Below are 24535 nucleotides of genomic sequence, written 5' to 3'. Positions count from 1 at the left end.
TATCGTTCGTGAATTAAACGTACAGTGAAGTCCTGTCTGTCAATAAGTATTAATAATACACTTTGAGAGAAGCGTAAAAATATAGTTAGAAGAAAGAAGATGTTAAAAATAGCCATTATTTTCAGTGAGAATTCTTCATATGATCCATGGCGGCAGGCGACACCTGACCCTGTGCAGCCACTCCATCCGAGTCATCCTGACGATGTTCCCGTGATCTATGAGGTAGGTCCGGGGTCCCTCTTTGTCATAGAACACAATACCGTCAAAGTGCCTCACTGCGATCTCCAACACAAACTTCCGGGGATGGCTGTCACGAACTTTATGAAACGCAATATTAATCAGATCAGAGGGAGCATCTTCAAACAGTCCATTCAACTGTAAAACTGTAACATGTTCTGCTATTTTCTGTTGTATATGTTCTGTGATGTTCTCATGTGGAAAACTGACATGAAATCCAAGTATTTTAGGTGTCTTTGTTTTGTATGTAGTCCCCTTGTTCTTCTCCTCTGTAATCCCAACGTAGAATGAACCTCCGTGTTCCACCTTCGTCAGAGATGTGAGGTTTTCTCGCAGTTTCAGGTCGAACCAAACATGATCAACAAACTGAACCACGTCCTTTTCAGCTTCTGGGTTCATAAAGGTTTTCAACTCAATTGCTCTGTTCTCGTGCAGACTGTCGACTTCCGCCGGAAGTGGAATACCTCGGATCTGAGGCTGGTGCACTTTTGTATAAAACGTTCGCGACAGAATCGATAGAATATTTAAAACTGACGGATTCTTCTTTTCAAAATCGTTGCAGGTCTTGGTGCAGAAATCGACAGTAGCAACACCTGCTGTCTTGCACACGTTTATATGCACGAAATCATAGAAATCGTCAAATCCGGGAAGAATCGACAGCCAGTTGCGCACGTATGTTTCAACAAAGAGTCTACCATCTTCAAGAAGTTCGGAGAACGGGTTACCAATGAACTCATCAAAGTACTCGAGGTATCTGTCAGTGCGGGCCTGGCCGTGTAGGTGGACAATGACAACTCCTCCGACTGTGTTCCTCAAGGCGGCCACTCTCTTCTCCAGCTGATCCTGCAGCAGTTTCTTCCTCTTCTTCTTCTCCTTGTCAGACTTGGGCGCGGTGATGACGTCACGCTCAGCATGTAGCAGGAAGAAGTTAGGGTCTCCACTCCTCTCCTTGTATTTCTTCTCAACGGAGAAACAGGCTCGGCATGTACCTGAAGCAAGAAAATATAGACATGAAACGTCAACGTCAGAAAGTAACCAGTCTCGATTATCCGACGATACCGTTTCAATGGGGCGTAAAAGGCAAATAGCGGTGAAAAATACATCAATGGGTCACTGAAAGTCTGTAAAAGGCTGAACATGGCCTGCCCTACCGGAAGCGATCGCTTCAATTTGCATAAAAACGTAGGTGTCGCCGCACAGTGCTCCTGCGATACGACGGTGGCCTGTTAACAATCGAGTCTTGGCCAGACAATCAAGTGATGAATCAGACAATCTAGTGACACAATAGTGACACAATAGCGCACTGACGTATCGATATGTTTGTCTCACTGAAGCTTTCAGCAATATTCCAGCCATGTCACGGCTTCTCACGCCTGCACTTATGTGGGACATCGAGTCAAGGTCCTCAGCATGACAAGCCAACGAACAAAGCGACCAAGTCGCCACTTACTATCGCTGTGGAAAATGGATGAAGCGGGAAAGTGAGTGAGTTGGATTTAACGCCGCTTTGAACAGTGTTCCAGTTATACCACGGCGTGTCTGCTTTATGTGAGAGGAAAGCCCTAAATGATGCAGATCTTAGACGTTAGCCAGTTTGGTAAAAAGACACGAACACAGAAATAGTTATGACAAAAGTGGAAACACTATCAGGGCGAATATGGGATTCGAACCCACGGTCTTAGGTGTCTTCATGCCTGAGTGACGCACAGAGAAGTACTCGACTTTATGTCCCACACGTTGTATGGAGGAAACTTCAATAAATGCATCCTTTCGAACTAGTAAATAATTATTTATACAAACTAATATGCCTTTACATAATACCATAAATGTAAACAATAGATCATCTGTGATGAGGCAATTTTAACGATGAAATCACCATGGTGTGTACTACCTGTTATTGGGGTAGCTCCACTCATCGCCGACCTGCCCCACAGAAGATTGTCCTGGGATGCCAGGTGTGTCTACCTGCTTGCCTGGCTGGGACCTAGGAGTCTGTTTGTTGCCATAGTCACTGTATAATGTAATATTGCCTTGGTTACCGGAACATATACTGACCTATTCTAGTAAATGATGGTATTGCAACACATTATTTTCAGCATGTGAAGAACGGTGTAACATTTCCAATGTAACAACAATATGTGCAGAACATATTAACATTGCCATTGTAACAACAATATGTGTAGAACAGTGTAGCATTGCCATTGTAACAACAAAATGTGTAAAACAGTGTAACATTGTCACTGTAACAACAAAATTTGTAGAACAGTGTAACATTGTCATTGTAACAACAACATGTGTAAAACAGTGTAACATTGTCATTGCAACAACAATATGTGAAGAACATATTAGCATTGCCATTGTAACAACAATATGTGTAGAACAGTGTAGCATTGCCATTGTAACAACAAAATGTGTAAAACAGTGTAACGTTGTCACTGTAACAACAAAATTTGTAGAACAGTGTAACATTGTCATTGTAACAACAATATGTGTAGAACAGTGTAACATTGTCATTGGAACAACAAAATGTGTAAAACAGTGTAACATTGTCATTGTAACAACAAAATTTGAAGAACAGTGTAACATTGTCATTGTCACAACAAAATGTGTAGAACAGTGTAACCTTACCATTGTAGCAACAATATGTGTAAAACAGTGTAACATTGTCATTGTAACAACAAAATGTGAAGAACAGTGTAACATTGTCATTGGAACAACAAAATGTGTAAAACAGTGTAACTTTGTCATTGCAACAACAAAATGTGAATAACAGTGTAACATTGTCATTGCAACAACAAAATGTGAAGAACAGTGTAACATTGTCATTGTAACAACAAAATGTGTAGAACAGTGTAACATTGTCATTGTAACAACAATATGTGAAGAACAGTGTAACATTGTCATTGTAACAACAATATGTGTAGAACAGTGTAACATTACCATTGTAACAACAAAATGTGAAGAACAGTGTAACATTACAATTGTAACAACAAAATGTGTAGAACAGTGTAACATTACCATTCTAACAACAAAATGTGTAGAACAGTGTAACATTGCCATTGTAACAACAATATGTGTAGAACAGTGTAACATTGCCATTGCAACAACAATATGTGTAGAACAGTGTAACATTGCCATTTTAACAACAAAATGTGAAGAACAGTGTAACATTACCATTGTTTCACTGTTGTGTAGTGAGTTGGTATGTGACATGTTAACTATAGAGAGATGTTTCACTGTTGGGTAGTGAGTTGGTATGTGGCATGTTAACTACAGAGAGATGGTTCACTGTTGTGTAGTGAGTTGGTATGTGGCATGTTAACTACAGAGAGATGTTTCACTGTTGTGTAGTGAGTTGGTATGTGACATATTAACTATAGAGAGATGGTTCACTGTTGGGTAGTGAGTTGGTATGTGGCATGTTAACTATAGAGAGATGGTTCACTGTTGTGTAGTGAGTTGGTATGTGACATGTTAACTATAGAGAGATGTTTCACTGTTGGGTAGTGAGTTGGTATGTGGCATGTTAACTACAGAGAGATGGTTCACTGTTGTGTAGTGAGTTGGTATGTGGCATGTTAACTACAGAGAGATGTTTCACTGTTGTGTAGTGAGTTGGTATGTGACATATTAACTATAGAGAGATGGTTCACTGTCGTGCAGTGTGTTGGTATGTGGCATGTTAACTACAGAGAGATGTTTCACTGCATTGTAGTGTGTTGGTATGTGACATGTTAACTATAGAGAGATGGTTCACTGTCGTGCAGTGTGTTGGTATGTGGCATGTTAACTATAGAGAGATGTTTCACTGCATTGTAGTGTGTTGGTATGTGGCATGTTAACTATAGAGAGATGTTTCACTGTTGTGAAGTGTGTTGGTATGTGACATGTTAACTATAGAGAGATGTTTCACTGTTGTGTAGTGTGTTGGTATGTGGCATGTTAACTATAGAGAGATGTTTCACTGTTGTGTAGTGTGTTGGTATGTGGCATGTTAACTATAGAGAGATGTTTCACTGTTGTGTAGTGTGTTGGTATGTGGCATGCTAACTATAGAGAGATGTTTCACTGTTGTGTAGTGTGTTGGTATGTGGCATGTTAACTATAGAGAGATGTTTCACTGTTGTGTAGTGTGTTGGTATGTGACATGTTAACTATAGAGAGATGTTTCACTGTTGTGTAGTGTGTTGGTATGTGGCATGTTAACTATAGAGAGATGTTTCACTGTTGTGTAGTGTGTTGGTATGTGACATGTTAACTATAGAGAGATGTTTCACTGTTGTGTAGTGTGTTGGTATGTGGCATGCTAACTATAGAGAGATGTTTCACTGTTGTGTAGTGTGTTGGTATGTGGCATGTTAACTATAGAGAGATGTTTCACTGTTGTGTAGTGTGTTGGTATGTGGCATGCTAACTATAGAGAGATGTTTCACTGTTGTGTAGTGTGTTGGTATGTGACATGTTAACTATAGAGAGATGTTTCACTGTTGTGTAGTGTGTTGGTATGTGGCATGCTAACTATAGAGAGATGTTTCACTGTTGTGTAGTGTGTTGGTATGTGGCATGTTAACTATAGAGAGATGTTTCACTGTCATGTAGTGTGTTGGTATGTGACATGTTAACTATAGAGAGATGTTTCACTGTCGTGCAGTGTGTTGGTATGTGGCATGTTAACTATAGAGAGATGTTTCACTGCATTGTAGTGTGTTGGTATGTGGCATGTTAACTATAGAGAGATGTTTCACTGTCATGTAGTGTGTTGGTATGTGACATGTTAACTATAGAGAGATGTTTCACTGTCGTGAAGTGTGTTGGTATGTGACATGTTAACTATAGAGAGATGTTTCACTGTTGTTTAGTGTGTTGGTATGTGGCATGCTAACTACAGAGAGATGTTTCACTGTTGTGTAGTGTGTTGGTATGTGGCATGCTAACTATAGAGAGATGTTTCACTGTCATGTAGTGTGTTGGTATGTGACATGTTAACTATAGAGAGATGTTTCACTGTTGTGTAGTGTGTTGGTATGTGGCATGCTAACTACAGAGAGATGTTTCACTGTTGTGTAGTGTGTTGGTATGTGGCATGTTAACTATAGAGAGATGTTTCACTGTCGTGAAGTGTGTTGGTATGTGGCATGCTAACTACAGAGAGATGTTTCACTGTCGTGCAGTGTGTTGGTATGTGACATGTTAACTATAGAGAGATGTTTCACTGTCGTGCAGTGTGTTGGTATGTGACATGTTAACTATAGAGAGATGTTTCACTGTTGTGTAGTGTGTTGGTATGTGACATGTTAACTATAGAGAGATGTTTCACTGTTGTGAAGTGTGTTGGTATGTGACATGTTAACTATAGAGAGATGTTTCACTGTCATGTAGTGTGTTGGTATGTGGCATGTTAACTATAGAGAGATGTTTCACTGTTGTGTAGTGTGTTGGTATGTGACATGTTAACTATAGAGAGATGTTTCACTGTTGTGTAGTGAGTTGGTATGTGGCATGTTAACTACAGAGAGATGTTTCACTGTTGTGTAGTGTGTTGGTATGTGACATGTTAACTATAGAGAGATGTTTCACTGTCGTGAAGTGTGTTGGTATGTGACATGTTAACTATAGAGAGATGTTTCACTGTCATGTAGTGTGTTGGTATGTGACATGTTAACTACAGAGAGATGTTTCACTGTTGTGTAGTGTGTTGGTATGTGACATGTTAACTATAGAGAGATGTTTCACTGTTGTGTAGTGTGTTGGTATGTGGCATGCTAACTATAGAGAGATGTTTCACTGTCGTGCAGTGTGTTGGTATGTGACATGTTAACTATAGAGAGATGGTTCACTGTTGTGTAGTGAGTTGGTATGTGACATGTTAACTACAGAGAGATGTTTCACTGTTGTGTAGTGTGTTGGTATGTGACATGTTAACTATAGAGAGATGTTTCACTGTTGTGTAGTGTGTTGGTATGTGACATGTTAACTATAGAGAGATGTTTCACTGTTGTGTAGTGTGTTGGTATGTGACATGTTAACTACAGAGAGATGTTTCACTGTCGTGCAGTGTGTTGGTATGTGACATGTTAACTACAGAGAGATGTTTCACTGTCATGTAGTGTGTTGGTATGTGACATGTTAACTATAGAGAGATGTTTCACTGTCATGTAGTGTGTTGGTATGTGACATGTTAACTATAGAGAGATGTTTCACTGTTGTGTAGTGTGTTGGTATGTGACATGTTAACTATAGAGAGATGTTTCACTGTTGTGTAGTGTGTTGGTATGTGACATGTTAACTATAGAGAGATGTTTCACTGTCATGTAGTGTGTTGGTATGTGACATGTTAACTATAGAGAGATGTTTCACTGTCATGTAGTGTGTTGGTATGTGACATGTTAACTATAGAGAGATGTTTCACTGTCATGCAGTGTGTTGGTATGTGACATGTTAACTATAGAGAGATGTTTCACTGTTGTGTAGTGAGTTGGTATGTGACATGTTAACTATAGAGAGATGTTTCACTGTCATGTAGTGTGTTGGTATGTGACATGTTAACTATAGAGAGATGTTTCACTGTCATGTAGTGTGTTGGTATGTGGCATGTTAACTATAGAGAGATGTTTCACTGTTGTGTAGTGTGTTGGTATGTGACATGTTAACTATAGAGAGATGTTTCACTGTCATGTAGTGTGTTGGTATGTGACATGTTAACTACAGAGAGATGTTTCACTGTCGTGAAGTGTGTTGGTATGTGACATGTTAACTACAGAGAGATGTTTCACTGTTGTGTAGTGTGTTGGTATGTGACATGTTAACTATAGAGAGATGTTTCACTGTCGTGAAGTGTGTTGGTATGTGACATGTTAACTATAGAGAGATGTTTCACTGTCATGTAGTGTGTTGGTATGTGACATGTTAACTATAGAGAGATGTTTCACTGTCGTGTAGTGAGTTGGTATGTGACATGTTAACTATAGAGAGATGTTTCACTGTTGTGTAGTGTGTTGGTATGTGACATGTTAACTATAGAGAGATGTTTCACTGTCGTGCAGTGTGTTGGTATGTGGCATGTTAACTATAGAGAGATGTTTCACTGTTGTGTAGTGTGTTGGTATGTGACATGTTAACTATAGAGAGATGTTTCACTGTTGTGTAGTGTGTTGGTATGTGACATGTTAACTATAGAGAGATGTTTCACTGTTGGGTAGTGAGTTGGTATGTGACATGTTAACTATAGAGAGATGTTTCACTGTCGTGCAGTGTGTTGGTATGTGGCATGTTAACTATAGAGAGATGTTTCACTGTTGTGTAGTGTGTTGGTATGTGGCATGTTAACTATAGAGAGATGTTTCACTGTCGTGAAGTGTGTTGGTATGTGACATGTTAACTATAGAGAGATGTTTCACTGTCATGTAGTGTGTTGGTATGTGACATGTTAACTACAGAGAGATGTTTCACTGTTGTGTAGTGAGTTGGTATGTGACATGTTAACTATAGAGAGATGTTTCACTGTCGTGCAGTGTGTTGGTATGTGGCATGTTAACTATAGAGAGATGTTTCACTGTTGTGTAGTGAGTTGGTATGTGACATGTTAACTATAGAGAGATGTTTCACTGTTGTGTAGTGTGTTGGTATGTGACATGTTAACTATAGAGAGATGTTTCACTGTCGTGCAGTGTGTTGGTATGTGACATGTTAACTATAGAGAGATGTTTCACTGTCATGTAGTGTGTTGGTATGTGACATGTTAACTATAGAGAGATGTTTCACTGTCGTGTAGTGAGTTGGTATGTGACATGTTAACTATAGAGAGATGTTTCACTGTTGTGTAGTGTGTTGGTATGTGACATGTTAACTATAGAGAGATGTTTCACTGTTGTGTAGTGTGTTGGTATGTGACATGTTAACTATAGAGAGATGTTTCACTGTCATGTAGTGTGTTGGTATGTGACATGTTAACTATAGAGAGATGTTTCACTGTTGTGTAGTGTGTTGGTATGTGGCATGCTAACTATAGAGAGATGTTTCACTGTCATGTAGTGTGTTGGTATGTGACATATTAACTATAGAGAGATGTTTCACTGTTGTGTAGTGTGTTGGTATGTGACATGTTAACTATAGAGAGATGTTTCACTGTCGTGCAGTGTGTTGGTATGTGGCATGTTAACTATAGAGAGATGTTTCACTGTTGTGTAGTGTGTTGGTATGTGACATGTTAACTATAGAGAGATGGTTCACTGTTGTGTAGTGAGTTGGTATGTGGCATGTTAACTATAGAGAGATGGTTCACTGTTGTGTAGTGTGTTGGTATGTGACATGTTAACTATAGAGAGATGGTTCACTGTTGTGTAGTGAGTTGGTATGTGGCATGTTAACTATAGAGAGATGGTTCACTGTTGTGTAGTGTGTTGGTATGTGACATGTTAACTATAGAGAGATGTTTCACTGTTGTGTAGTGAGTTGGTATGTGACATGTTAACTATAGAGAGATGTTTCACTGTCGTGTAGTGTGTTGGTATGTGGCATGTTAACTATAGAGAGATGTTTCACTGTCGTGCAGTGTGTTGGTATGTGACATGTTAACTATAGAGAGATGTTTCACTGTTGTGTAGTGTGTTGGTATGTGACATGTTAACTATAGAGAGATGTTTCACTGTTGTGTAGTGTGTTGGTATGTGACATGTTAACTATAGAGAGATGGTTCACTCTTGTGTAGTGTGTTGGTATGTGACATGTTAACTATAGAGAGATGTTTCACTGTTGTGTAGTGTGTTGGTATGTGACATGTTAACTATAGAGAGATGTTTCACTGTTGTGTAGTGTGTTGGTATGTGGCATGTTAACTATAGAGAGATGGTTCACTGTTGTGTAGTGAGTTGGTATGTGACATGTTAACTATAGAGAGATGTTTCACTGTCATGTAGTGTGTTGGTATGTGACATGTTAACTACAGAGAGATGGTTCACTGTTGTGTAGTGAGTTGGTATGTGGCATGTTAACTATAGAGAGATGGTTCACTGTTGTGTAGTGAGTTGGTATGTGGCATGTTAACTATAGAGAGATGGTTCACTGTTGTGTAGTGAGTTGGTATGTGGCATGTTAACTATAGAGAGATGGTTCACTGTTGTGTAGTGAGTTGGTATGTGACATGTTAACTATAGAGAGATGGTTCACTGTTGTGTAGTGAGTTGGTATGTGACATGTTAACTATAGAGAGATGGTTCACTGTTGTGTAGTGTGTTGGTATGTGACATGTTAACTATAGAGAGATGTTTCACTGTTGTGTAGTGTGTTGGTATGTGGCATGTTAACTATAGAGAGATGGTTCACTGTTGTGTAGTGAGTTGGTATGTGACATGTTAACTATAGAGAGATGTTTCACTGTTGTGTAGTGTGTTGGTATGTGACATGTTAACTATAGAGAGATGTTTCACTGTCGTGCAGTGTGTTGGTATGTGGCATGTTAACTATAGAGAGATGTTTCACTGTTGTGTAGTGTGTTGGTATGTGACATGTTAACTATAGAGAGATGGTTCACTGTTGTGTAGTGAGTTGGTATGTGACATGTTAACTACAGAGAGATGTTTCACTGTTGTGTAGTGAGTTGGTATGTGACATGTTAACTATAGAGAGATGGTTCACTGTTGTGTAGTGTGTTGGTATGTGACATGTTAACTACAGAGAGATGGTTCACAGTGTTGTATGTCAGATACTATCGTGTATTATTCTGATGACGTGTGTATATATTAGTGTGTTTATGTGTAAGTGTATGTGTGTATTAGTGTGTGGTTTTTTTTAGGTTTGGTTTGTTGTTTAACGCCACACTCAGCAATATTCCAGCTATATGACGGTGGTCTGTAAATAATCGAGTCTGGACCAGACAATCCAGTGATTAAGATCATGAGCATCGATACACGCAATGGGGGTCGATGACATGCATCAACCAAGTCAGCGAGCCTGATCACCCGATCCTGTTAGTCGTCTTTTACGACAAGCATAGTCACCCTTTTACGACAAGCATGGGTTGCTGAAACCTATTGTACCCCGGAATCTTCACGGGTCGTGTGTGTATGTGTATGTGTTAGTGAGTGTGTGCATGTGTGTGTGTTTTAGTGTGTGTGTATTAGTGTTTTTGTGTGTATGTGAGTGTATTTGTGTGTGTGTGTGTTAATGTGTGGGTGTTAGTGTGTGTGTATGTGTGTATTAGTGTATGTGTGTGTGTTTGTGTTTATTAGTGTGTGTGTGCGTGTGCGTGTGCGTATCTGTGTGTATTAGTGTGTATGTGTGCGCACAGGACCATGTAACTAATAATAATAACAATAAAACTCACAGTTTATTATTACATGGTCCTGTGGTGTATATGTGTGTGATAAGTTGATGAAATTAGCATGACCTAGATTCCTACATCACGGACGTTCGTCCGAGCTTCACAGCTTCCTGCTTCAGTGTGTGTACCTTATCTCTCGTCTGGCAAAATGTCAGATGTTCTTACACACACTGAACTGCGTCACACTGCGACTGTTGTACTCCAGTGGAGTTGTGGGCCCAGCGCTCTGTTTACATTCACCCAAGCGTGACAGAGGAGATCGATATTCGAGGTAACGCTGATCGATCCATGTCTCGATCACATGATTACTGCCCAACTGTAAACAACGTTCAGTATTACATGTACATGTGATGTCCCCCTCTAGCTACACCACACACAAGGACACAGTGTGTCTTGTGAGACTGTGGAAGAGTTACACCTTCTCTGGCGCTTCACAGAAAATATATACCTACCAGCTGGCTGACAGTGTTGCCCCACTACCCTGTTCTACTCGTGACAGCTTATTGACTGACCTTCACCTTGGTATGTTCAACAGATTAAATATTCTATTACATAGAGTCACTCCCCTCATGAATATGTCCATGGTGCAACAGTTCCGGCCGCGGCGCAAGCGTAGTCCTTGACTAGCTGTCATTCGGACATAGACTAGGCTTCGACTTGTTGGAATGTTGTCCACTAAACAGTTACTAATAAAACACAAACATCTATTGGTTGGTTGATCATGAGAATGCTGTCTCTCTGCAAGGTGCTGTTTCCCATATTCTTTACAGAGGGTGTACACACTATTAATAGATTTAAATAAGGGCGTTTGTGTGGACAGTTTAAACGTCGTGAGGCAAGTAGCATGACTGCATCCAACAGAGGTAGACACAAAGAATGAAGTATGCGGGAACATGCCTCTCCTTGAGACTTTTTGCCTTGTGCTTGACGGTCTGGCTCGTGAAAGTCCGGGTTCGAACCCCTACATGGTTACAATCTGCGACATTTCTGTTGTCTCTCAGTCGCAATATGGCTGGAATATTGCTAAAGTCGGATTGAATCACTCACTCACTCACTCCAAGCCGTTCTAGCTGTGACATAATAGGAGACAGACATGTTCAATGTTGGTTACAACTGAATCATCGACTTGCCTCAGGCCGCGGGTATTCGTGATACTATTAACTTTTGATCCAGGGCACCCCAACTCGATGGGCGTAACACTCTTGACGCCCCTACCTGGGTCCTTTGTTTGTTTGTTTTTTAGTTAATTCACGCCGCAGTCAGCAATATTCTAGCTATATGACGGCGGTCTGTACACAATCAAGTCTGAACCAGACAATCCAGTGATTGACATCATGAGCATCTACGCAACTGCATCAACCAAGTCAGCGAGCCTTAACACCCGATCCCGTTAGTCGCCTCTTTGGACAAGCATAGTCGCCTTTAACAGCTAAATGGATTGCTGAAGACCTACCCTAGATCTTTATGGGTCAGTTGCGTCACAGTTGACTGGTGACGTCACAGTCTGTTGAATAGTAATGCCACAGCTGACAAGTGATGCCAGCGTCGGCTGGTATGTCACAGCAGGTTAGTGATATCTAGTTAGTCTTCCAAATTCAGATTGCTCCAAGTGTGGCCTTTTCAAGCTGTGATCAACTATTATTTAAGGCGAGAATGAAATGTCCTTACAGTTGTCCTGTATGAGGTTGTCTACACTCACTCCATGCTACAAGACTCGAAAGAATTATTCCTTTTCACATGACTCTTATTTCAAATATTTTGGACATATTGTCCTAACAGGATTCAAACGTAATTTCCGACCATAATGCATTAGGGACTGGTCACGTGACAACTTTAGGAAACCTACCATGTGGTATACATATTTGGAAGGGTCTTGGAAATTTGTATTCGACGGTATCACAAAACTAAATCAAAACCAACAAAATAATCAATTTATAGTCATTTGAAGTTATGCAAAAATCCTAATTTTGAGTGATGTTTAACTGTATCCATATCCCCTTATACTTCAAGAATAATGTCAGAAACCACTGACAGTATTGTATCTGCAGAAGGGGCAGAGCCGGAGCAGTAATCTTAATACAGAAAAAGAAAGGCCAAGGGCGAGAAATGGGTTAAAGAGAAAAAAAAAGAAAAAAAAAAGTAACAAGTCCACGAACAAACATTTAAGCTGGCCTAAGTGTGCCCAGAATGCTTCCCCAAGCAAATGTATATTTGAAATGCTGAGGGTATTACCTCTGTGTCTGCAGACTAGAACCTAGTCATTTTTCCTATTTCAAGGGATTCATCTGGAACTTCCGATACGACTCTTATTGAAAAAAACAACACATTTTGTAATCCTCGGCTGTTCTTAGGCTACATACTTTTTTAACCAACATAAAATAAACAACGCCCAAAAAACTATTTAAACATTTTTATTGAAAGACTGTATGATGACGTTTATAGTCCTTAGCACTAGACTGGCTATACAGTGTATCTTGTGTGGGGCAACACAGTAAACTCCACACCGGGCCAAGTTACATGTCAGCAAAATATGACAAAATCCATCATAGAAACCTGCCGGTAAGACAGGAAGCAAAACAAGGAGCTAATGGTAGCTTCCATCTAAATACCATCAAACATCTACACGGACCAACATGGAATCTCCATGAAGGTGCCAGAGTTGGGAATCTTTACCCAGCTACATCTCGGTCAACAGGGATGAGAAATGGATGAACCACACTGACACTTTGAAAGTGTAGGATTAAGCGCAAGCTATCAACCATTTACTTGTGATTATTTTCAGGCCGCCATGATAAGCTCTCTGTGTTGACATCCTCACACTAACTTGCTGTGTCACTCGGTAATTCTTCACATATGATTCATCAGTTCTGACGTTACCTGAAATCTTCTCTACCTTTCAAGTACAACAGTCATGGTAGGGCATAGTCCACAGCGATGTTTCCTCTCACCCAGACTGTAAGCCTCACTGTGGTGTGACTGTTAGACTTGCATTCAACACTATAACCTAAGTTTACAAATGCCTCTTGCAGTCCAGAACACAAACATGTACTCTGTCAAAACGGCACCCAGTAGAGTTGTGAAGTATCTCCTAGCCAAGTTCTTCACGAAGTAGAAATGAACTTAACAAAAACACATGCAACAGAAAAACATATTGAAGGAGCAATTGGAGCCTGTGGAATGACCATTACTGGAACTGAGCCTCAAGTGGAATGCCATCCCTGACTAAATAACCTGCATTCACTACCATAGCTTCATTGGGAGTCTGATTCAAACACAACACACACAACACATAGACATGCATAGAGGAGTTAAACTCATGTGGAAACATACTGACAAGTGAGATGGAGATGAGATGGTGACGTCACTTCCCAAACCAAGGTATGGTCGTTATTGGTACTGGTATATCACAATAGAATGGATTTAAATATACCAGCAGAAAAAAGTTTCTGTGGATCACCGACTGTCATGGGAAATAATGAATCAATGCAAACAAGGAAGGATTTTGCAACAGTACACCATGCCGATCTCCCTGAACCATGACTTCATCCTAACAGTGTCAATCCATGTCCTCTGTAACGTCATCTATGGCTGAAAGTGTCGTGGGGTCAGTTGTCAGTTTACAAGTTAGTATAGCTTATGCCCACCATTAGCATTGACACAAGCTGGACAATGCGGCTCATTGACCACACAGGATGGGTGAGGAAGGCTAGTAGGATGTCATTCCAGATCTGGACCAAGGACTGTCACAGCTGGACCAGCATGGGTTGGTTTGGAAGTCGTCATAAACGACACTTCATTTCATCCCATGTTTGATGGCAGACAGATCTGGCGAAACACCAGACCTAGGGAATGTGGGGATGTTCTGTTGTCCAATGCGGTTTGCGACTACACGACAAGTGTGAGGTGAGCACTGTCCTGCTGTACAGTGATGTGACATTCATGGGTTTGAAGGACAAATTACTTTGTCATGTTCCTGTACACTGATCACATTGCCATCAATGACCACTAGAGTCCTGTGATGGGAAGTGATGCCTCCCTTCATCATGATGCTCCCACCACTAAATGCCGATCTTTGAATGAGTGAGTTAACATTCAACGTCACATCGGCATTATAACAGCCATATAGCTGATATGAGTTGATGTATAAGAACTATAAACAACCCATATGTCAGATTAACGTTTCATCAGATGGCAATGAACATGTTGATGGACATGTTATAGTGCACTAGTATAGGATGGTGGAGAGCAGGCTAAACTTACATCAAGATATTCGCATGGATTATCTCCCCTTCTAGACAAGGTCATACGAAGAAATTCACAGGGATTATCTCCCCTTTGTAGACAGATATGTAATGATGTTCACATAGATTATACCCCCCTTCCAAGCTGACAACATTCATAAGGTGACATTACAAGGTTGAAGCTCTTTCTGAGTTTGTCTCTCCTAAAATCATCTAACATTAGACAACTAATATATTCCCTCCTATAACAGCTCAAATAATCAATTCTTTTAACCTTGGAGATGTGAGAATGTGAGAAACCATAAAAGTCTATAAAAGTCCAGTTTCCACCCTTGCCTAACTAGGCTGGTATTATGGAGTTACATTTTGGCTGGACTAACGAGTCTATGCAAAGTCCAATCAAAATCTTGCAACGAAATCAAAATCCGGGTCATAAACTGCTGTGCAGATTTCAGTCGATTGCAGGATTCGCAAAATATGTGCACCGCCAACTCCTTGTCAAAAGATATTTTCCAAATCTTTTCATGTTTTTTTATGCACTTCACGATCTAAGACCCACTTTATCATACTATAGATCTTAATTATCGATTAAATCATCTTGACTGGGCACCGCCATATTGTTTGAAGCAAATGCAAGTGATATGAAAAGTGGAATCTGATTGGTCCATAGGAGAGGAATTGATTTGTTTGTTTGTTTATTTGTTGTTTGGTGCCGCACTCAGCAATATTCCAGCTATATGATGGCCTAGAAGGAACATAACTTGAAATAGCCACTGGTGGCCCTACGATCGAGCCCAGGAATTCCAGCCTAGTTCGGCAAGGGTGGAATCTGGACTTTTAAAGTCAGTCAACTCTCTTGCCTCAGGAAGATGGTGAGATCACTGATCACTTTCTCAACTTACTGGTAAATTCACTTCTATAAATATTCTGAATATGGCAACATGGTACATCGTACAGCTCACAGTAGCAAACCATTATAATCCTATTGCATATACATCTCATCTCGCTGTACGGTACTCAGGGAAACAGACACCATTCCTGCTACCCTAATTATTCTGACAAAATATATTCTCGAAATTATATGGAAACATTAAAGCACCAAGAAAATAGAACCTAATGACAAACTATGAACAACGTGGCCACATGATAATATTTAATTTGTTGTGGCCTGACTGGCACAATTCAACTTGTCCACCAGTCTGTCATGTCACACATCACATGATGTTTCATTGTGCACAGTGGCCATTGGAGACATTTGCTTTGACATGCAAATCGAAACATCTGAATTAAGCCATTGTTTGCCAGCTTGTTGTTTAACACAGCACTCAAAATATTCCAGCTGTGTGATGGCTCTCATGCCATTAAACATATGACGATCATAAGTGCAGAAATCATGCAGGTATTGTCTCCTTTGTCTCCATTACATATTTGTTCCGACATCTATTGACTTCAACAAAGTGAATCTTCCTCACAATAACGTCACGGTGTCATGTGTCTCAGTTCATAAACAATAGACGATTCCTATAGACAAAACATGTAATACAAAATCTACTTAAATATATTCTTATCAAAAGTTTAATTCAAGTAAAAATATGCTGGAAATATGGAAATATGAAAATGTTATGTTCCTAATGTTCAAACAGGCAACATCATGACGCCTCCACAGGTGACTGAAATGTGGCCCTCAACACAAAATGTTTGTCCCTCAGCTGTCGGACCAACAGCTTCTGGAACTTGTCGCGAAGTCGACCGAACTCCATGATGTCCCTCGGCTTCTCCTTGAACCAGAACTGGATGAAGTCGTGAAACAGGCAACCTGTGGAGGATGGAGTCTATGTATATCTGTCTTCTTAACATTAGCAATGTGAAGATAAATAGTCAGGAGTGAGTGAGTGAGTTGGTGGGTGAGTGAGTTGGTGGGTGAGTGAGTTGGTGAGTGAGTTAGTGCGTGCGTGAGTGAGTGAGTGAGTGAGTGAGTGAGTGAGTGAGTTGGGGGGATGGGTGAGCGAGTGAGTGAGTGAGTGAGTGAGTGAGTGAGTGAGTGAGTGAGTGAGTGAGAGTGAGTGAGTGAGTCTGTTATGTGGTTAATGATAAACTCCATACAGACTGGGGAGCATGGTCCCCCTTTAAATTTGCTAATAGTTCCCCACTGCTGACTTACAGTAGATTTCATTGAACTGTTTCATAGTGGCAGCCTCCTCAGTCAGGTTGTAGAAATGTGTCCTCAGTTTGCGAGACTTGAGCAGGTCGTAACACATCCCCGTGAAGTTGATGCCAAGTATTGCAAAGGAGAAGCTGAAACACAAAACACCAATGTTAATCACTAGAGGCAACACATGAAGAAATGCCTACAACCAACATATGGAGAGGGTTGGCTTTCAGTCTGCTTTATGAAAGCCAGAATTGATGCATGTCAAACATTTCAACTACTGACCAGGTGTGGAAAAGAACCACACCCAGTGCTTCTCAAAATAACCTCACAGTCAGTATCTCAATGGTTGCAACAAGTTGATAAAACATTCTTCTTCTCTCCAGTCATGGTGTGCAGCCCGTGGGCACCATTCCAAAAGGCAGTCGCAGAGGTCATGTCTTGCATACAGTATGAGAGTTTCAACTGTCCCAAGTAGTAAGTCAGTGAGTGAATATGGTTTTACGCCGCTTTTAGCAATATTCCAGCAATATCACTGCAGGGGACACCAGAAATGGGCTTCACACATTGTACCCACGTGGGGAATCGAACCCGGGTCATCGGACGCTTTAACCAATAGGCTACCGCCCCCCCTCAACCAAGTAGTAAGACTGCTTTGTGAAATATTGGCCTCTAGTTTTCCGGCTGTGTTTGGAGAGACTGAGAGGGGAGACAACCTACCCATACAGTAGAAGATGGACGGAGAGGGGAGAAAACCTACCTATACTGTGGATGGTGCGACAGAGAGAGGAGACATTCTACCAATACAGAAGACATGGGGAGACAACCTACCTATACTGTGGATGGTGGACAGAGAGGGGAGACAACCTAACCATACAGTAGACATGGACGGAGAGGGGAGACAACCTACCTGTACTGTGGATGGTGGAACAGAGATGGGAGACAACCTACCTATACTGTGGATGGTGGAACAGAGAGGGGAGACAACCTACCTATACTGTGGATGGTGGAACAGAGAGGGGAGACAACCTACCTGTACTGTGGATGGTGGAACAGAGAGGGGAGACAACCTACCTATACTGTGGATAGTGCGACAGAGAGAGGAGACATTCTACCAATACAGAAGACATGGGGAGACAACCTACCTATACTGTGGATGGTGGAACAGAGAGGGGAGACAACCTACCTATACTGTGGATGGTGGAACAGAGAGGGGAGACAACCTACCCATATTGTGGATGGTGAGACTGGGAGAGAAGACTCTGTGCAATGTCAGGATATTCCTTGATGAAATACCTGAAAGTAAAGTACATGATGAGGCATATCAACAAGTAGGTAGAGATCTAGAAAGGGGTGACAACATGCCCAATGCAGATATTCCTATGCCTCATAGCTACCTTAATAACAAAGTTATAAACACTAATGGTATCACTTCGAGTTGAGAAGGATCAATAGTTACAGCCGAACATCACAGCAATGACATTCTTGGGTGATTAGGGCCTTCGTTGTCACAATACATGCTCAGCTGCCACAATAACTGAACCAACTTGATCAGCAGAATGCAGACAATTCAGCTCATAAAATTTAATAAAATAAACTAAAAACATCATGGTGCAATACCTCAAGAACAAATATCTAGTGAAAAGTAAAGCAGATTTCACATTCAACAACATTTTCCAAAGAACAAACTCCAATGTGTCACACAGCATTCTTTGTCAAGTGCTGATGGACCTGACTGCATCTTACGCTGATGGACCTGACTGCATCTTACGCTGATGGACCTGACTGCATCTTACGCTAATGGACCTGACTGCATCTTATGCTGATGGACCTGACTGCATCTTACGCTGATGGACCTGACTGCATCTTACTCTGATGGACCTGACTGCATCTTACGCTGATGAACCTGACTAAATCTTACGCTGATGGACCTGACTAAATCTTACGCTGATAGACCTGACTGCATCTTACTCTGATGGACCTGACTGCATCTTACGCTGATGGACCTGACTGCATCTTACGCTGATGGACCTGACTGCATCTTACCTTGATGGACCTGACTGCATCTAACGCTGATGGACCTGACTAAATCTTACGCTGATGGACCTGACTGCATCTTATGCTGATGGACCTGACTGCATCTTATGCTGATGGACCTGACTGCATCTTATGCTGATGGACCTGAGTGCAAATTACGCTGATGGACCTGACTGCATCTTACGCTGATGGACCTGACTGCATCTTACGCTGATGGACCTGACTGCATCTTACGCTGATGGACCTAACTGCATCTCGCTCTGATGGACCTGACTGCATCTTACGCTGATGGACCTGACTGCATCTTACGCTGATGGACTTGACTGCATCTTACGCTGATGGACCTGACTGCATCTTACCTTGATGGACCTGACTGCATCTTACGCTGATGGACCTGACTGCATCTTAGGCTGCTGGACTTGACTGCATCTTAGGCTGATGGACTTGACTGCATCTTACTCTGATGGACCTGACTGCATCTTATGCTGATGGACCTGACTGCATCTTACTCTGATGGACCTGACTGCATCTTACGCTGATGGACGTGACTGCATTTTACGCTGATGGACCTGACTGCATCTTACGCTGATGGACCTGACTGAATCTTACGCTGATGGACTTGACTGCATCTTATGCTGATGGACCTGACTGCATCTTACTCAAATGGAACTGACTGCATCTTATGCTGATGGACCAGACTGCATCTTACGCTGATGGACCTGACCGCATCTTACGCTGATTGACCTGACTGCATCTTACGCTGATGGACCTGACTGCATCTTACGCTGATGGACTTGACTGCATCTTACTCTGATGGACCTGACTGCATCTTACTCTGATGGACCTGACTGCATCTAACGCTATTGGACCTGACTGCATCTTACGCTGATGGACTTGACTGCATCTTACTCTGATGGACCTGACCGCATCTTACGCTGATGGACCTGACCGCATCTTACGCTGATAGACCTGACTGCATCTTACGCTGATGGACCTGACTGCATCTTACGCTAATGGACCTGACTGCATCTAACGCTGATGGACCTGACTGCATCTTACGCTGATAGACCTGACTGCATCTTACGCTGATGGACCTGACTGCATCTAACGCTGATGGACCTGACTGCATCTTACTCACAGAAGCTGGTCCAGGCCCAGCAGGCCCATCCCCCTGAAGTCCGTGGCGGGATCCTCCCCCTGGAAGCCGATATCAGTCCACTGTTTGCTCACCCGGGACTCCAGCTTGGTGGTCGGCATTAGCGACGTCCACAGCTGTCGGGAGAAGACGTAACTCATTCAACATTTGACACACTCAATATTTCAGCTATATCATGGCAACCTGAAAATATTCAAATCTTGACGGGAAACTCCATGAGCATGATCCACATTCACCAAATCACCAAGTCTGACCACACAAATCACCAAGCCTGACCACACAAATCACCAAGGCTGACCACACACATCACCAAGCCTGACCACACAAATCACCAAGTCTGACCACACAAATCACCAAGCCTGACCACACAAATCACCAAGCCTGACCACACAAATCACCAAGCCTGACCACACAAATCACCAAGTCTGACCACACAAATCACCAAGTCTGACCACACAAATCACCAAGTCTGACCACACAAATCACCAAGTCTGACCACACAAATCACCAAGTCTGACAACACAGTCCACAAAGTCACCTCCTAATGACCAGCATAGGTTGCTATAGACTTCAATAATGTGATGATTACTGAACAAAGATAGTTGCATGTTGCAAAAATTACACAGTGTCCTTTACCTAAAATATCTGTTTTGCTGTTGATAAAGATCATCATTTATCACATGGTTACAATCTGGTCAGGTAACTGCACACACACACAATCAGTGAGTCAGTTACCAGCTTGAGTTTGTCTTCATGCTGTTTGTCTGTGGTGCTGTACTTGGTTTTCCTGTGATGCTCAACCTGCTGCAGCAGCCTCCTGTAGCCACAGATCTGACACACACACACGCTGAAACATCGCTGGAAGCTGAAACACACACAGACAAGCTGTACATAGACACACTATGCAACTTGCTAGGGGTTAGGGTTAGGGTTAGGGTTAGGGTTAGGTGAGGGTGAGGGTGAGGGTTAGGGTGAGGGTTAGGGTGAGGGTTAGGGCTAGTATTAGGGTGAGGGTGAGGGTGAGGGTGAGGGTTAGGGCTAGTATTAGGGTGAGGGTGAGGGTGAGGGTGAGGGTTAGGGGTTACATGTTCTCCTTGTGCCAGGTGTACGATGACCAGTAAAATCATCTGACTGCTTCAAGGGGGATAACTCTTTAAGCTTCATCTACACTTTTTGTCCCATTTCTGTGGCAGTCCTTTGTAAACCTAACCAACTCTGAGGGAATTATAGTGAAACAAAACAATACACATTCAAACAAAAATGTGTGTAGGACTAACGGGATCGGGTGGTCACGCTCGCTGACTTGGTTGATGCATGCGTGGATCGATGCTCATGATGTCAATCACTGGATTATCTGGTCCAGACTCGATTATTTACAGACCGCCGCCTTATAGCTGGAATATTGCTGAGTGCGGCGTTAAACAACAAACAAACAAACAAACAAACAAACAAACAAACCTGGTGGCCCTCCCCATTGCTTTCCAGTTTCCTCTTGTGATGGTCAGACAGAATTAAAACGTAACCCTGGGTACAGAAGCTGGCCTTGCGAGGCGAATCTAAATGTTTGGTCTCAATCCATGGTGCTCACCCAGGAACTTCAACATTGTGTGCCCCTTTTCCCATGCTTAATGTTCTTTTTGCAATGTGAATCCTGATACATGATACTGATGTTTTGCTAATACCAATCCACAGCCCAACTCTCAATACTTCACTACTGTACATGAAGACAGGCCATTGTTCATACTTCACTACTGTACCTAACGACACACACAGCTCATTGTCCATACTTCACTACTGTACCTGAAGACACACACAGCCCATTGTCAATACTTCACTACCGTACCTGAAGACACTGACAGCTCATTGTCCATACTTCACTACTGTACCTGAAGACACACACAGCCCATTGTCAATACTTAACTACTGTACCGGAAGACACACACAGCCCATTGTCAGTACTTCACTACTGTACCTGAAGACACACACAGCCCATTGTCAATACTTCACTACTGTACCTGAAGACACACACAGCCCATTGTCAATACTTCACTACTGTACCGGAAGACACACACAGCCCATTGTCAGTACTTCACTACTGTACCTGAAGACACACACAGCCCATTGTCAATACTTCACTACTGTACCTGAAGACACACACAGCCCATTGTCAATACTTCACTACTGTACCTGAAGACACACACAGCCCATTGTCAGTACTTCACTACTGTACCTGAAGACACACACAGCTCATTGTCAATACTTCACTACTGTACCGGAAGACACATACAGCTCATTGTCAGTACTTCACTACTGTACCTGAAGACACATACAGCTCATTGTCAGTACTTCACTACTGTACCTGAAGACACAAACAGCCCATTGTCAATACTTCACTACTGTACCTGGTGACACACACAACCCATTGTCAATACTTCACCACTGTACCTGAAGACACTGACAGCCCATTGTCAATACTTCACTACTGTACCTGAAGACACACACAGCCCATTGTCAATACTTCACTACTATACCTAAAGACACACACAGCCCATTGTCAGTACTTCACTGCTGTACCTAACGACACACACAGCCCATTGTCAATACTTCACTACTGTACCTGAAGACACACACAGCTCATTGTCAATACTTCACTACTGTACCTGAAGACACACACAGCTCATTGTCAGTACTTCACTACTGTACCTGAAGACACACACAGCCCATTGTCAATACTTCACTACTGTACCTAACGACACACATAGCTCATTGTCAATACTTCACTACTGTACATGAAGACACACACAGCTCATTGTCAGTACTTCACTACTGTACCTGAAGACACACACAGCCCATTGTCAATACTTCACTACTGTACATGAAGACACACACAGCTCATTGTCCATACTTCACTACTGTACCTGAAGACACACACAGCCCATTGTCAGTACTTCACTACTGTACATGAAGACACACACAGCCCATTGTCAATACTTCACTACTGTACCGGAAGACACACACAGCCCATTGTCAATACTTCACTACTGTCCCGGAAGACACACAGAGCCCATTGTCAATACTTCACTACTGTACCGGAAGACACACAGAGCCCATTGTCAATACTCCACCACTGTACATGAAGACACAAACAGCCCATTGTCAATACTTAACTACTGTACCGGAAGACACGCACAGCCCATTATCAATACTTCACTACTGTACCTGAAGACACGCACAGCCCATTGTCAATACTTCACTACTGTACCTGAAGACACACACAGCCCATTGTCAATAATTCACTACTGTACATGAAGACACTGACAGCTCATTGTCAATACTTCACTACTGTACCTAAAGACACACACAGCCCATTGTCAATACTTCACTACTGTACCTGAAGACACACACAGCCCGTTGTCAATACATTTAATCTGGGTGTTCCAAGGGTATATCAGATTTACTTGGGATGTACCTCGGCACAGCCCGTTGTCAATACATTTAATCTGGGTGTTCCAAGGGTATATCAGATTTACTTGGAATGTACCCAACACAGCCCGTTGTCAATATGTTTAATCTGGGTGTTCCAAGGGTATATCAGACTTACTTGGGATGTACCTCGGCACAGCCCGTTGTCAATACGTTTAATCTGGGTGTCCCAAGGGTATATCAGACTTACTTGGGATGTACCCAACACAGCCCGTTGTCAATACGTTTAATCTGGGTGTTCCAAGGGTATATGAGACTTACTTGGGATGTACCTCGGGTACAATGGACTTCAGTCTCAGCACCTCCTTCACGGCTTCAGCGATGTCCAGGCTGCCATCACTCAGGATTTGTTTCAGTGCTGGCTGATGGGATTGCTTGAGTGACTTTTCTGTATCAAATAAAATCACTGTCAGACAGCTATAAACAGCATGTCGTAGAATGGAGGGTATTAACTGCATTTTCTAATCAAAAAGGTAAGTGTCCCTCCATCACCTGTTTTCTGTATGTTCTAATCACAAAGGCAAGTGTCTGTCCATCACCTGTTTTCTGTTTGTTCTAATCATAAAGGCAAGTGTCCCTCCATCACCTGTTTTCTGTATGTTCTAATCATAAAGGCAAGCGTCCGTCCATCACCTGTTTTCGGTATGTTCTAATCATAAAGGCAAGCGTCCGTCCATCACCTGTTTTCTGTATGTTCTAATCATAAAGGCAAGCGTCCATCCATCACCTGTTTTCTGTATGTTCTAATCACAAAGGTAAACGTCTGTCCATCACCTGTTTTCTGTATGTTCTAATCACAAAGGTAAGCGTCCATCAAACACCTGTTTTCTGTATGTTCTAATCACAAAGGCAAGCGTCTGTCCATCACCTGATTTTTATTGTATGTTCTTATCACAAAGACAAGCGTACGTCCA

The 24535-nt window shown here is 42.0% G+C and overlaps 2 protein-coding genes across 2 annotated transcripts in view; both read right to left on the bottom strand.

Moving 5' to 3' along the window:
* Positions 1 to 127: 127 nt before the first annotated feature.
* Positions 128 to 11067, bottom strand: LOC139449566 (uncharacterized). The gene is made up of 3 exons (XM_071231018.1): positions 11008 to 11067; positions 2129 to 2248; positions 128 to 1226 (listed from the first exon to the last, which is right to left on the bottom strand). Exons 2-3 carry the CDS (start codon positions 2151 to 2153, stop codon positions 136 to 138), a joined length of 1116 nt encoding a protein of 371 aa, XP_071087119.1. The 5' UTR covers positions 2154 to 2248; positions 11008 to 11067; the 3' UTR covers positions 128 to 135.
* Positions 11068 to 12987: 1920 nt separating this feature from the next.
* LOC139450230 (ELMO domain-containing protein 2-like) overlaps positions 12988 to 24535 on the bottom strand; it is a 30852-nt gene continuing 19304 nt past the window's right edge. Inside the window, exons 3-8 of the mRNA XM_071231905.1 lie at positions 23883 to 24009; positions 20874 to 21003; positions 20121 to 20254; positions 18173 to 18241; positions 16958 to 17091; positions 12988 to 16612 (exon numbers count right to left, since the gene is read on the bottom strand). Coding sequence (XP_071088006.1) covers positions 16446 to 16612; positions 16958 to 17091; positions 18173 to 18241; positions 20121 to 20254; positions 20874 to 21003; positions 23883 to 24009 — 761 coding nt within the window. The 3' untranslated portion in view covers positions 12988 to 16445. The remainder of the gene's footprint in view (positions 16613 to 16957; positions 17092 to 18172; positions 18242 to 20120; positions 20255 to 20873; positions 21004 to 23882; positions 24010 to 24535) is intronic.

This window comes from Haliotis cracherodii, unplaced genomic scaffold (genome assembly GCF_022045235.1).
Source record: "Haliotis cracherodii isolate W230 unplaced genomic scaffold, xgHalCrac1.p SCAF_8, whole genome shotgun sequence".
Classification (NCBI taxonomy): domain Eukaryota; kingdom Metazoa; phylum Mollusca; class Gastropoda; order Lepetellida; family Haliotidae; genus Haliotis; species Haliotis cracherodii.
The sequence above is the reverse complement of the archived record's forward strand: the minus strand, read 5'-3'. Positions and strand labels throughout refer to the sequence as shown.

What these genes read in the sequence shown, in the direction of transcription:
- LOC139449566 (XM_071231018.1), bottom strand. Translation starts at nt 2,153, where the DNA reads ATGAGTGGAGCTACCCCAATAACAG. An exon ending in TGGAGCTACCCCAATAACAG is followed by an intron (nt 1,227 to 2,128) that starts GTAGTACACACC and finishes TTCTTGCTTCAG; the next exon opens with GTACATGCCGAGCCTGTTTC.